General features: G+C 38.0%; 1 protein-coding gene across 1 annotated transcript in view; it reads right to left on the bottom strand.

The window, feature by feature from the left end:
• The window catches only part of ptpn22 (protein tyrosine phosphatase non-receptor type 22), a gene marked incomplete in the record, with an annotated part of 60,292 nt that overhangs the window by 45,198 nt on the left and 2,428 nt on the right, over positions 1 to 12,666 (bottom strand). The window contains 7 exon segments of the mRNA XM_036141501.1: positions 3,919 to 4,061; positions 4,300 to 4,359; positions 4,929 to 5,000; positions 5,126 to 5,164; positions 5,257 to 5,352; positions 5,493 to 5,569; positions 7,452 to 7,560. Coding sequence (XP_035997394.1) covers positions 3,919 to 4,061; positions 4,300 to 4,359; positions 4,929 to 5,000; positions 5,126 to 5,164; positions 5,257 to 5,352; positions 5,493 to 5,569; positions 7,452 to 7,560 — 596 coding nt within the window.

Below are 12,666 nucleotides of genomic sequence, written 5' to 3'. Positions count from 1 at the left end.
TTAGGAACTATTAACATTTTTGAGGTGCTAATTTGAGGTTAGGTTGTCATTAGCTGTAAGCCATGTAAAACAAATTGAACCCAATTAAATGAACTTTTTAATAATATTCAGCTACAATGTGAATAATCTCTGGTGGTTTTTTGTACATTTCACCGGGCATGTGGATCATGTGGAGGAACCTGAGTACAGATATAAATACAAAGATAGAAATCTCAATAAACAGACAAAAGCTCAAGCAGTTCCCTAAGCAGGGAAGATGAATAACAAAAGCAGAAGAAACGGAGGATCCGATAATAACCAGTGTAAAATGAGCAGTGTAAAAGAAGCCGGGACAGTGATTGCTGAGCGAATGCAGGGGAGCTAATTAGAAATAAGAAGTAGGTGGGAACTGGGGAGGTAGAACAAGGGCGGCTGAAAACTTTTGATTATTGGGAATAGTACAGAACCAGACAAACTGTTCAAAACCCTTTGAAACGCACAGACAAAAAAGCAGAAGTATAAAACAGACTAAAATAAACAGACATCAGAGTTATGAGGTAACGTAACCAATGTATCTCTAGCTGTCATCTGTTCTGATAGAAACACAGGCACATATGTTATATATCTCATTGCTGCAAAGGCCGCTACACAGTAGTTCCAAGGAAAAAGCCATGTGCAGAGTGAACCTCAACCTTTCAAACAGCTGAACTGCGATGAACACCCTCCAAATAAAGTTCGACTTAAAAACTAGAGGAACATGCTCGGGCGGGGCATGTTTACAAACCACATTTTCTGCAGCATAGTTGCGAAAAGACAGTGGTGTTTTTTATTAACGAGCCACACCGGTCAGTTTCAGGAAACAATATGAACATGTGATAGTCGAAGCGTATTTATATAAGATTTAGAGCGTTCTGGCTGCGAGTGTTTAGCTTTGTAAGTACGGCCTCCCATCATCACCGCAGTAACAAAAAGAAATGCTTGAGTCTTCCTAGAAAAATCAATATGTGGTTCGAATATAACAAAAAACTCAAGAGAGGAAGCGATACTTTGTTTAGTCCTGCTGGCATGGCACATTCTTTTGCGCACTAACAGCATGTGGCAGAAAATTCAAAACGCTATCGAGATAAGTGTGATCGTACACAGAGGCAGCCTTGTTTACCGGATTGAAGTTTTTGATGTTTGTAGCTCTACGTAATTGGTAATCACTGATAAAGGTGAGTGTCAGAGTAGCCATTATGCATGTGGGGGAAAAACACGTAGGGAGAGCCCACATGTGCGCTTTAAAGTGCAATGGGTCGTTGGTTTACCACCTACGTACATTTCCTGTGTAAAAGAAAAAGAGGAGGGGCCGCACCACTAAGGCCTGATGCACGAGGACATGAGGACAGTTACCCACAAGTAAGACGATGCCATAGTAACGCGAGTGAAACCTCTTTCAGCGTACTGTACATTGTTCACACACAAAGCTGCAAGAAAACGAGGTGTGAGCATCTCTTTTTCAGTCACTTTCACCACGCTTCTGTCAAAACTGAAACCTGTTCCCCAGTACCTCTATTATGATGGTTAAGATTATGGTCCAACTTCAATTGTCTTTAAAGGTTTTCATTGTTTGAGTTAAATTCTGCAATTCTGTCCAGCTTTATGTTTCTAAGCCTCAAAAAGGTCCTTCATTGTTATTCCTGCAATTAAAACAGCCTTATGAATAAGGCTGAGAACACAAATGAGAAATTAAAGGAACATAAACAAATAAAAACATTAGCTTGGTGTGCTAAATTAGGGGGGGTGGCATGGTAAGATCCACAGAACTGCCTTAGGCTTTCAGGAAGGAAATTATCACAGCTTTTGATTCTGTTAGGTGACTTTAAAATGTCTCATAAGCATTTAATAACAGCCATTCCTCTATACGAATAGCTGTCTGTAGTGATTTCTGCGTTGTTTCTAACCATTCCAGCAAAGCTATTATAGTAATTCAGGTATGTTCTAAGTTGCAATGAAATTCATTAGTTATTAGTTATTCAAAGAAATTGTGAAAAGCAACCTTGAAACAAAGAAAAAAAAAACAGAATTCATCCAGAGATTCATAAAAGAGAAAGTTCAAGTATGTAGCCCTGTAGACCTCCAAAGTCAACACAACAAAGACAATAGTCAAAAAAAAAACAAAAACAAATGTGGAAACAGTAAAGAAAAAAAAATTCTTCCGCAAATAAAAATGTGTCAGTTTAATACCAATATCCTGCCACTGCACATTTGCATTGTATTTTAGAGATATACAAAAATAAAAGGCCTAAAGTATAAAAAACAAAACAAAAAAAAAAACACCGCCATGTTGCCTTTTTAATACACTAGTATATTTAATGTGATCTATAAACGTTTTTCACCTCTCAAAAATATTTCTGGCGTAGTTGCTGCACCTCAGACGGCGTGTACACAGCACACACTGTATGTGCCACTGCGTCGAATGTTCTACTTAAATGTCACAGCGATGACCTTGTACCAGCCGTAACTATCCTAATGCGATGTAGACGCCATGTCTGCAGTGGTGAAGTTGTCATGTCAATGTGAGTTTGCTCCGACCTCTTTTCGAATTAATTCAGCTAATATGTATCAGCAACTTTGGAGCCCTCGTAAACTGTGTACAAAAGGTTTAAATTTAGACTTTGAAAAGAATCACAGCAAAAAGCAACTTGCCTTATGCAAAGCAGGCAGTTAATTATACAATCTTCATCTCAATGCATACACAAGACACAAAACAAAGTGACACGTACACTTTGGGCTGGACGATATGGAAAAAAAACATTTATAAACAAGAAATCATATTGATCGATATCGATGATTATCAACAAATTCAAAAGATATATTTTAAGTGCAGCCCTGGCTACTTTATGATGTTGTTTAATGAACTATTTTTAGATACAGACAAACAAACACTGAATTCAAACTCAACCCTTTATTCAACCAACTTTTTACTAAAACTACAAGTTTTGGAAAAAAGAAAAAAGAAAGTGTGCTCTCTGAACTCTCTGAAGGAGGCGGAGCTTGGTTCCTCGATCTGTGTTGTGATTGGTTGGGAGGATGTAATGACTGTAATATAACCTAGACTTCACATACGTGACACGACTTAGCTTTTCACAATATGAGCTTCATGTCTTTACATTTCAACACATATGAGACATAGTCTTGCTTTTTTATGCATTTGATAATCTAAAATCTTTATTCTGATCTACAACGAAGTGTAGCAGGTAACAAAAAAAATTGGTTAAGAAAAAGCATTGGTCGCAAGATAAGAAGCTATAGGCACAAGATAAGGTACATATAGTTCTTTATTGTTCCATTTGTCATTTTTAACCCCGCTATGCACGTTAAGGAACTATTTGTCATTCAGTTTGTCATCATTTCTGAGTGATGAGTGCGTTGTGACTTGTCGGCATGGGTGAAAATGTTCCCCTCCAACTGTTTTGTAGTTTGGGTGGCGTTAGGTGATTCACGCTGATAACAGAAGTGCTCCTGGCATGTTGCCCTGTGGTCCAACACGTTTACCAATACTGAAAATGTTTAGATTTTTTATAAGTATGAAAGTAATGCTTTTATCAGTAGAATGATGGCTCATGTATGTGATTTAGAAGTCTAAACATATTATTACAACCATGAGTATTGTATAGAAAACATGAAAAAAAAAATTTCTTTGTTAAAATTTTGAAGCCAAATTCCTTCTCTGCTTGAACGTTACTTCTTCGGTGGTTTAGTTGATAAGCGAAATGTTTACCCAACAGCCTTTTTTCCCCCCGAAGAAGCATAGTTAAGGTGAATTGTGCAGGAAATGGTTCAAAACACATTTACCATTTATCTTTTTTTTTTTATCAAAGAAACAATTTATATTTGTTAAAAGAGAAAGAATTTGCTAATCAAAAAGAATAAAAAGTTGCAGTGAAAGTTTCTGACCTGCAGTGGATGCATATGGGGATGTCATCATGCGCCTGGTAACAGCGCATCTCGTGCAGCAGGTCCAGAATGGGTGGGATGGTGTCTGGTACGCCGTGATCTGGCCAGTTGACGTAGTGCAGCTGTTTCAAAGTGCGGCTACACTAAAAATAAAAAAAGAAATAAAAACAAAAATTAAACATCTGTGTGTTCAGGTTTTACATCAAGAAATTTACATTTTCATTTGAAACGTAACATCTAAATAAGCCGGTTAGGCTTATCATGCCAGATACAACAAATACTACTTTGAAGTTACAGTCTGTGTTTTCAGTCTTTGGGGTTGTCAACAAACAAGCTCCTTATCTCTTGATTGTGTCAGCTACTTTCACAGTTGATGCTTACGTTACGATAAGTCAACCTTAACGTCCTTGTCAGATAGTCTCCTTTACTTTCTTCAGAGTCCTGGAAAAAGAGGGGGAAAAAAATTATTTCATATTGTTAACAATATTTGTTTTTTTGCAATGCCAACGTTGCCGAACTTTTATAATCCACTTAAATAGTACACAGCTGAACCTTTACTGCATTTTTGCACCATATTATTTTGCACTGCACTGAATTTTTTCATATTAATGCCTTTTTGCACCATTATTTTTGCACCATAAAGATGGTGGAACGTTCTTCTGCACACCTTTTAAGTGTTATCACTGCTGCACTTTATATCGTAATGTTATCTTATTCCAACTGCAATCTCATTACAGTGTCGTAAGCTGTATGCAACAAAATTTCATTTTGTGTACACTACAAAATGACAATAAAGTTTGTCTAAGTGTAATAAGGTTGCTAAAAAAAGATACCATGCTCAAAAACAAAAACAAAGTTATTGTTTTTCATATTGTTTTTAAGTTTATGTGGTTTAACTGAGTGTCCCATGTGCTTTTGGGGGTCAGATGTGGATGATGTTACTGTGTTTTAAAACAGTTATAGGAAACTGTCTGAGTAGGAAGTGTGACTGTGAGACAAAAATTACTCACACAGTGAACGGCAAAAGCCTCGCAGACAAACGGAGCTTCTTGTTTCTGTGGCCAGTACACTTCACACTTTTTCTAAAAGGTACCACAGACAGGCACACAGACAGACAGACAGACAGATTTACTTTTGACATTTTTCATTCTGCGTTCATAAAACGTAGATGTACTGCTGACACATTTCCTATGAAATGCATTGTTACCTTGCCCATTTCGAATTCTCGGCAGGACATTACAATAACCTGAAGAATGAAGCAGAACAAAAGGAGTTGGACTACGTTCATTTCGAAACAAAAGCTTTCTGGCTAACACAGCAAGTGGGAGGCAGGCCAACCTTTACGTCGTATTCCCAAATCATCCGTAAGAAGTCCACCAGTGTGTGTGGAAGTGGACCCTGAGTAGCGATATAGGCCCTGGACCCTGAAACTCCCTGTCAGCAAAACGCAGCTTACAGTCAGAGATTGTTGTTATTTACACTCCATACAGTTATAGTGATTATTACCAGTTGTGCTGCTTGTTACAGTGGGATTGATTATAGATCTGTTTCTCTAGAAAACACAGTATATTTACCTGGATAAAACTAGCATTGATGTAGTCGGTGTCTTTTTTGGATGTGGTGAGAGTGAGCTTTACTCTGGTGTGGTCAACTGAAAGAAGAAGAATGTGTGGTCAAGTCCTAGTTATGTGAAACGCCATTAACTGCAGAAACTTTTCATGTTCTTGTTCACAAAAAAACAGCTCGAACCAGATCGAACAAAGAGGTGAAAATAAAAATGAAAAGCACAACTTCTGATAGTCTTTAGTAGTGTTTATTACTAAAGTGAAATAATTAAAGTGAAGAGTAAGTCTAAGATTAATTCTTCGTATATTTTGCGTGCGTATGCCACCGTGACTTTCTAAGCTTCTACATACCCTTTGGTTGAAAAGACGCCTTTGCCTTCTGTCTAAACAATGTAAACGTATAACGGAAAACTGAAAGGTAAAGACGTCTATCGTTGTCTAAATGTGGTTGGAAAGTAGTGATCAAACAACCGAGCCAAGATTGAATCTTATTGTCTTTGTTCAGACTAAATTTGGACAGGATGTATACAACAAAAAAAAAGTCACAGTTTCAGTGTGCTATTGTGGGCTAAACAAAGACAAGGTGTGTCTTACCGGAAAAAAAAACAAAAACATAAAAGTATGTCAAAAGATGTTGCGTATTTGAAAAAGGAACTGCCTAAATTAGTTGCTAGTGTTAAAAACCCAGAGGGAAAGTCATCTGGTTAAGACAACGCAGAGTGTATTTCAATAATTTGCTTTGAAAGGAACTATGACATAAGTGCTAAGATCTACTAAAAATATCACATCCAGTTACTGGAGCGTGTAGGAGTCAGTCGAAACACCTGCTGATACCTCCTAGACCCAATGGGCGGCATTATCGGCACTTAGTGGTGCTAAAACGAAAGTTGATTCATGTTGGAACCTGTAGGAACATGACTGCAGTCACAAATGTCTTACTGCGAAGAGTTTGCCCCACAGGCCAGACAATTTCACGATACATGCAAAAACTAACTATAAATCATAATGAAACTGCACCCCTGTGTCTGATGGCTGGCTAAGTGGCGCTCCAGTCTTAACCCTTATTGCTCTCATTCTAATTGTTGGAAATGTAGAACCACATTTGCACAGAGTGTTTTTAATTGGGCAGAAATACCTGCCCAATTAAAAACACTCACAGACCAAAAACAGTTCAACAACAAAGTACAACAATGGCTCAAATCTCCTCAAACTGTGAACATTAGAGCAACTTTTGTACATAGTCTGTTTTACATATTCTGTATGTATTTCTGTATGTTAGTTATGTTCCTATCAAATAAACTTATTAATAATAATAATAATAATTACTTACAGTACTAAATAATTTTTTCACATTTTTGTCAAAATTTAAAAGTATCAGATAATGCAATTCTTTAAAGACAAAAGATAACTTGGGGAAATATAAAAGCCTCATTAATTAATGAAGAGTCTTGATTCATAACGGAAAAAAAGTGTTCTGTTTCAAGCGGCATAGTGGCGCATTTGTTCTTTTTGATGTTAACAAATGTAAACCAAAAACTGCGCTTGTATTTTTCTTTTGGCTTCAAATTTCCTGAAGTACACAGGAAATTGCCCTCTGTGAGAGAATAAAGATTATTTAATGGGTGAATGACTAAACTGTAGTGTGAAGCACTTTGGAGGTCATCAGACTAGTTAAAGTGCTATACAAGTACAAGCCATTTACTATTTACCATTAATTTCTATTAACACCTCATCCTGATCATATACGGTGAAATAGAAACATAATAGAAACCTCTAAATCCAAAGGTCATTGTCAAACTGTTGTAATTTTTTTTTACGAAATCCTTTGACACAGTCTAAGAGTTGTAATAATAAAAACTGTTCTCAGCATTACTTGACCTGCCACTTTCTTTAAGCCTACACTCTGATATTGCAGAAAGGTATATGGCCAACTACAATTTTACCCGATCCTCACAGAGACAGACTTACAGGGGACAATGTCCTTGTATCGGTTCTTCTTGACGTTTTCTTGTTTTTCTGCCGTCTTGGTGGAGAAGATCTTGTCAGTGCGATATTTTGTTGACTGGGTTTTCAAGCTCTGAAAGACAAAAAATAGATTTTTTTACTACATGCATCTTGACTACAATCCTTTCTTTACTTGTGATGACATAAATATTGTTGGGCCTTTTATCATATATATATATATATATATATATATATATATATATATATATATATATATATATATATATATATATATATATATATATATATGTGTGTGTGTGTAGAGAGAGAGAGAGATAGATAGATAGATAGATAGATAGATAGATAGATAGATAGATAGATAGATAGATAGATAGAAATATATATATCTATATATCTATATAGATAGATATATAGATATTCATATAGATGAACATTGATGTTACAGTGTTACAAAAGGCATATCGACCTCGCCTGGAGTCATTTAAAAAAAAAAAAAAAAACGTGAACCTTTTTATTCACCCGAGTTTTTCTCATTTGTTCTGCCCGGTGGTTACATCAGGCCACAAGCCTGCATCAGAGGTTGAAAACCAATGCTTACTGAGCTGCTAACCGACGTACAGAACAAAACATTCAGACTCTCTCGTCATTTTTCTAGGTGACTTTATCAACGCAAACCTCTCCAATAAAATTCCAAAATGCAGACCGCATATCAAGTGTCTCAGCAGGGATAAAAACACACCAGAGCACTTAAACACAGCTTTAAAATATGCTTATCGGGCCGTCAGCAGGGATGATTGGGAACTTTCTGATTAGGAAGTGGCAGGAGCAGTTAAAACAGATGGCCTACGTTGACTGCACAGATTGGAGAGTTTCTGAAGCTCCAGCCACTGGCTCTAAATGTGCTTGCTATAATTTACACTTCTTAACACCTGTTTTTGTGAGGACGTGTGTGCAGACCAAAACCATTCCCACATATAACAATGAGAAACCATTATTTATGTCACGTATGAGGTAGCTAAGTAGAAACAAGGAAGACGCTTTGGGACTAGGGCCAGGAACAAATTGACATAGGAGAACTGGACAGCTTAGAAGTAACTGCAGCAATAAGCTAAAAACCAGCATCTCAGCTAATGGCCCATCTGCAGTTTGGTATGGTCTAATAAACATCACTGCTCGCAGGAACCTGTTCCCCAAATTTAAGCAGAATTCTTGTCTGGTAGATGACCTTAACAGCTTCTACAGGTTTGATACAGGTTTTACATCTTCACCCACATTTCGCTCTGACGCAAAGGCTCCACGTGCACCAACCTTCCTCCATTCCTCAGAACCCCTGTGTGGATTTACGATCTCAGAGGAAGAGGTAACTAGGCTTATTTCAGTGTCAGGAGACCAGGGAAGCTCCAGGACCTGGTATGCTGACCAACTGGCCCCCATGTTCGCTAAGGTCTTCAACACGTCTCAGGAGCTGTGTTAGGTTCCTTCATGCTTCAAATGATCCACCATCATCCCAGTCCCCAAGTAATGCATCCCCGCAAGATTAAATGTCTATAGACCTGTAGCCCTGACTTCTTTGATCGTGAAATCCTTTAAGTGACTCGTGGCGAAGCCTCTGAAGGAGACCACAGATTCCGTACTGGACTTTGCAATCTGCTTCAGCATTGGCACCGCACAAGGATGTTCTTTTCCCACACCTTTCTGTGCTCAAATTACTGCGCCTCAGCAGACTCGTCTCAATCAGCGAAGTTTGCTGAAGAGACCGCTATCTCTGGTCTGATGTATTGCATATTGCAGTGGTTCTAGAACTTTGGAACCTTGACAGGGAGGATGCAAGAACAGCCATGTCTTTTTTTTTTCAATAAACTAGGTGTAACATAGTTAAAAATGGTCAGTAGGACAAATCCTGCTAAATAGCAGGTATACCAACCAGCACCATCTACTGTTTGGTATACCTACAATCAATAGTATGAGTAGCAAAGGATTTTGGGTAATCCTCAGCGCAACGGCTTCACTGCATAGAGCCAACGCAGCTATGAATGCCTGTGGATGAATAACACTAATAAAATCTTGAAACGGTATAAAACTGAATGTAACTGTATTTTGTCTTTGATGTTAATAGCTTGATGTAGTCTTTGCCATATTGTCTGCTAGGCTAAGTGAGGTCTCTGTATTTTTTCAATTAATTTGTATATTCATGGCTAGCAAAACATAAATTATACATCTTGCCAGAGAGAGAGAGAGAGAGAGAGAGAGAGAGAGAGAGAGAGAACATACGGTTTTGTTTCATCCTTTGTTTTGTTTTGTCGTTTTATACTGTTATTAGTGAATAGTTTATAAAATGTAGCAATTTTCAAAAATGCCAGTTGTAAGAAACTGTTACTGTTATGAAATCTAAAAGGGATTGTGGGTGATCCTCAGAGCAACAAAACAACAAAAGTTACATGTTTTAGCAATTTTGTTGAACTTTTGTTAAACTGGCTTTGATGATTTTTCATTCTTCAAAGTGAGGTTCAAAAGAAAATGTTTGAGAAACACTGGCGTAAAGACAGGAGTTTTCACTGGTGGGGTTAGAACCACCTGGGCCTTAACCCACTCAAGACAGTCAAGCCAATAGTGGACTTCTGGAGAACACTCCACCCACCATCCTCAGCAACACTGTGTCTGCTTCGTGTCACTTCCACTTCCTAAAAACCATGCTTTTTGGAAGAAGGCCCAGAAGAGACTATACATCATCCGGTAATTCAGGAAGTAAAACCTTCCTGAGGAGTTGCTGGTCTTCGTCCACACTGCAGTTGTTCAGTCTGTCCTGTGTTCATTCACCACTGCGTGGTTTGATTCACCCACAAAACAGGACAGGTCCAGACTACGACAAACAATTAGGTCTGCAAATTTGATTGTCAGGGCTGACCTTCCTTCTGTCTAGGGTCAGGAAAAGGACATCTAACATCTCTGTGGACACCACACATCCTGGACACAAATTGTTCAGGCTTTTACCATCAGGTCGGTGCTATAGACAGCTATTTACAAAAACAGCTGCCAGAGAAAAAGTCTCTTCCCCTCGTCCTCAATTCCAGTCCTCGAGTTCCAGTGTCCTGGAACTTTTAGATGTGTCCCTGGTCTGACACCTGAATGAAAATGGCTGAATTACCTCCTCAGTATGCAGTCAACTTTTCACGAGTCCTGCTTATGACTTGACTATTTGACTCAGGTGTTGAAGCAGAGGAACTAATAAAAGTTGCAGGACGCCGGCCCTCAAAGAACGGAAGTGAGGACCACTTCCTTAGACTCTCTGATAAACATTTAACCTGCATATGAGCACCGATCCACCCATGTTTTCCTCTTAGGTGAAAACACTATAAATACAAATTTTTAAAACAGTTATTTCCCTTGTTATATGTTTATTTAAAAAATGTCTTCACTAAGAGCAAAGTGGAACTGAAGTCAAAGTCCTTGTTTGTGAGCAACAACATGAATTGATACTGATTCTCATTCTCATTTAAAGGCATATTTTGCATGTGCATTTCGGAGCTACTCACAACAGTACACCAAATATCTTAATGTGTAAATCCCTTCTAGTTTTTGTTAGATAATAAAAATGCACCTGAGACTTCAAAGCTTTTTCATGATCCTATTTGTTTTTGTCCTCCTTAGACCAATAAATGGCCACATTATTTTATATTCTACAGCATAAAAGATAGAAGAAACAAGAGGAGCCATTAGCCAAATGAACATGCATGTAAAGTTTAAAATTGTCACAACAATAACCAATGTCTGGGAAGTTTACCTTAAATGTCCTAATGATGGGGCAGTGGTGGCCTAGTGGTTAGAGTAGTGTGTTTGGGCTCTGAGAAGGTTGCAAGTACCCGGTTCAATCCCCACACCCTGCACTCGGGGTCCCTGAGCAAGACCCTTAACCCCTGATTGCTCCCCAGGCGCCGCACAGTGGCAACCCACTGCTCCCCAAGTGGACGGATTAAGATGCAGAAGTGAATTTCCCCATTGTGAGATCAATGAAGTTCTATTATTATTATCATCATCGTTATTATTTTAGTCATTTTTGTACAAAAAAAACAAACAACCAGAATTTCCTTGGACATCACAAGAAATTGTTGCGCTAGACAATCTTTACAAGTATCGGGAGGGAGAAGAGACTGTTACTATAACTGGCAGATATTGATTGTACTCAGGAACAATCGTCTCAGTCACTAGGGGGAACATCTGCAATAGGTCAAAAAAAAAAAAAAAACATCGTCAGCAACACCGAAGGCTGTAGCTGTAAGTTGTGAGTCCGATATATCTAAGTATGTTGAAAAAAATAAACGCTAAAGCTGTCATGTTTCAGGAGAGGTGTTGCCATAGCATTACTAAAGCTGTTTTCACCTGATTTTTCAAGAGCTGGAAAAGTATTTTTGGCCACCCGGCAACAAGATGTTTGCTTGTGAAAAACATATTGCAGTGCCTGGATTGTCAATGGTGAGTGCTACCCAATCGCAAAACCAATGAAGACCATGCAACAAAATGTGAACTGTTTTATTGCATGTTCAAGGCATTAATTCAAAGAACCTTTTTGAATAAAATTATCTCACTGAAGTATAAGCAAACACCTTTCATGAAATGACTCAGATCTGTATTTGGGACAAAAACCTCCTGACTGAGATGTCCATAATTTACTTCTCTGATTCACTTGATGAAAAATCTTTGTCGCACCTCAAGGATGCTTTTGATTTCTGTCTTCTGTCTGAATAACTCCAACCTCAGGGAGGACACCATCAACTAAACCTGCAAATTACTAATGCCCACTTAATGTTGCTCGGCATCTCTGATCAAAGGGGAAAAGTCACAAATTCGTACTCACAGCTCTTAATTAACGAGTCTGTAATACTATTGCACATCTGCCTTGCACTTCAATGGCTTTTAAAGATAAAATGCTCTTTGGAAATTAAGATTATAATATTGTCTTTCTATGCTGGGTACATCAAGTCATCTGTTTGTTTGTTTTTTTGGATATGTCCAAAGATTCGGTTGCATGTGTGCTGCAACTTAGAGATGCCAAAGTTTTACATATATTTGTCACTAGTACAAACTTTACACGGGTTCTATTTAAACTTCAAATGTTGAATAAAAATTTTTGAGGAAGAAAGTTAATCTCACCCCAAACTACTTGGATCTCTGTCTGCACTGATGAAGTTTCACTCACCTCAACATGCCAAATCCTTGAAGT

The sequence above is a fragment of the Fundulus heteroclitus genome, chromosome 1, assembly GCF_011125445.2.
Source record: "Fundulus heteroclitus isolate FHET01 chromosome 1, MU-UCD_Fhet_4.1, whole genome shotgun sequence".
Lineage (NCBI taxonomy): Eukaryota > Metazoa > Chordata > Actinopteri > Cyprinodontiformes > Fundulidae > Fundulus > Fundulus heteroclitus.
Note: the sequence above shows the minus strand (reverse complement) of the source record. Positions and strands in the feature narration are given on the sequence as shown.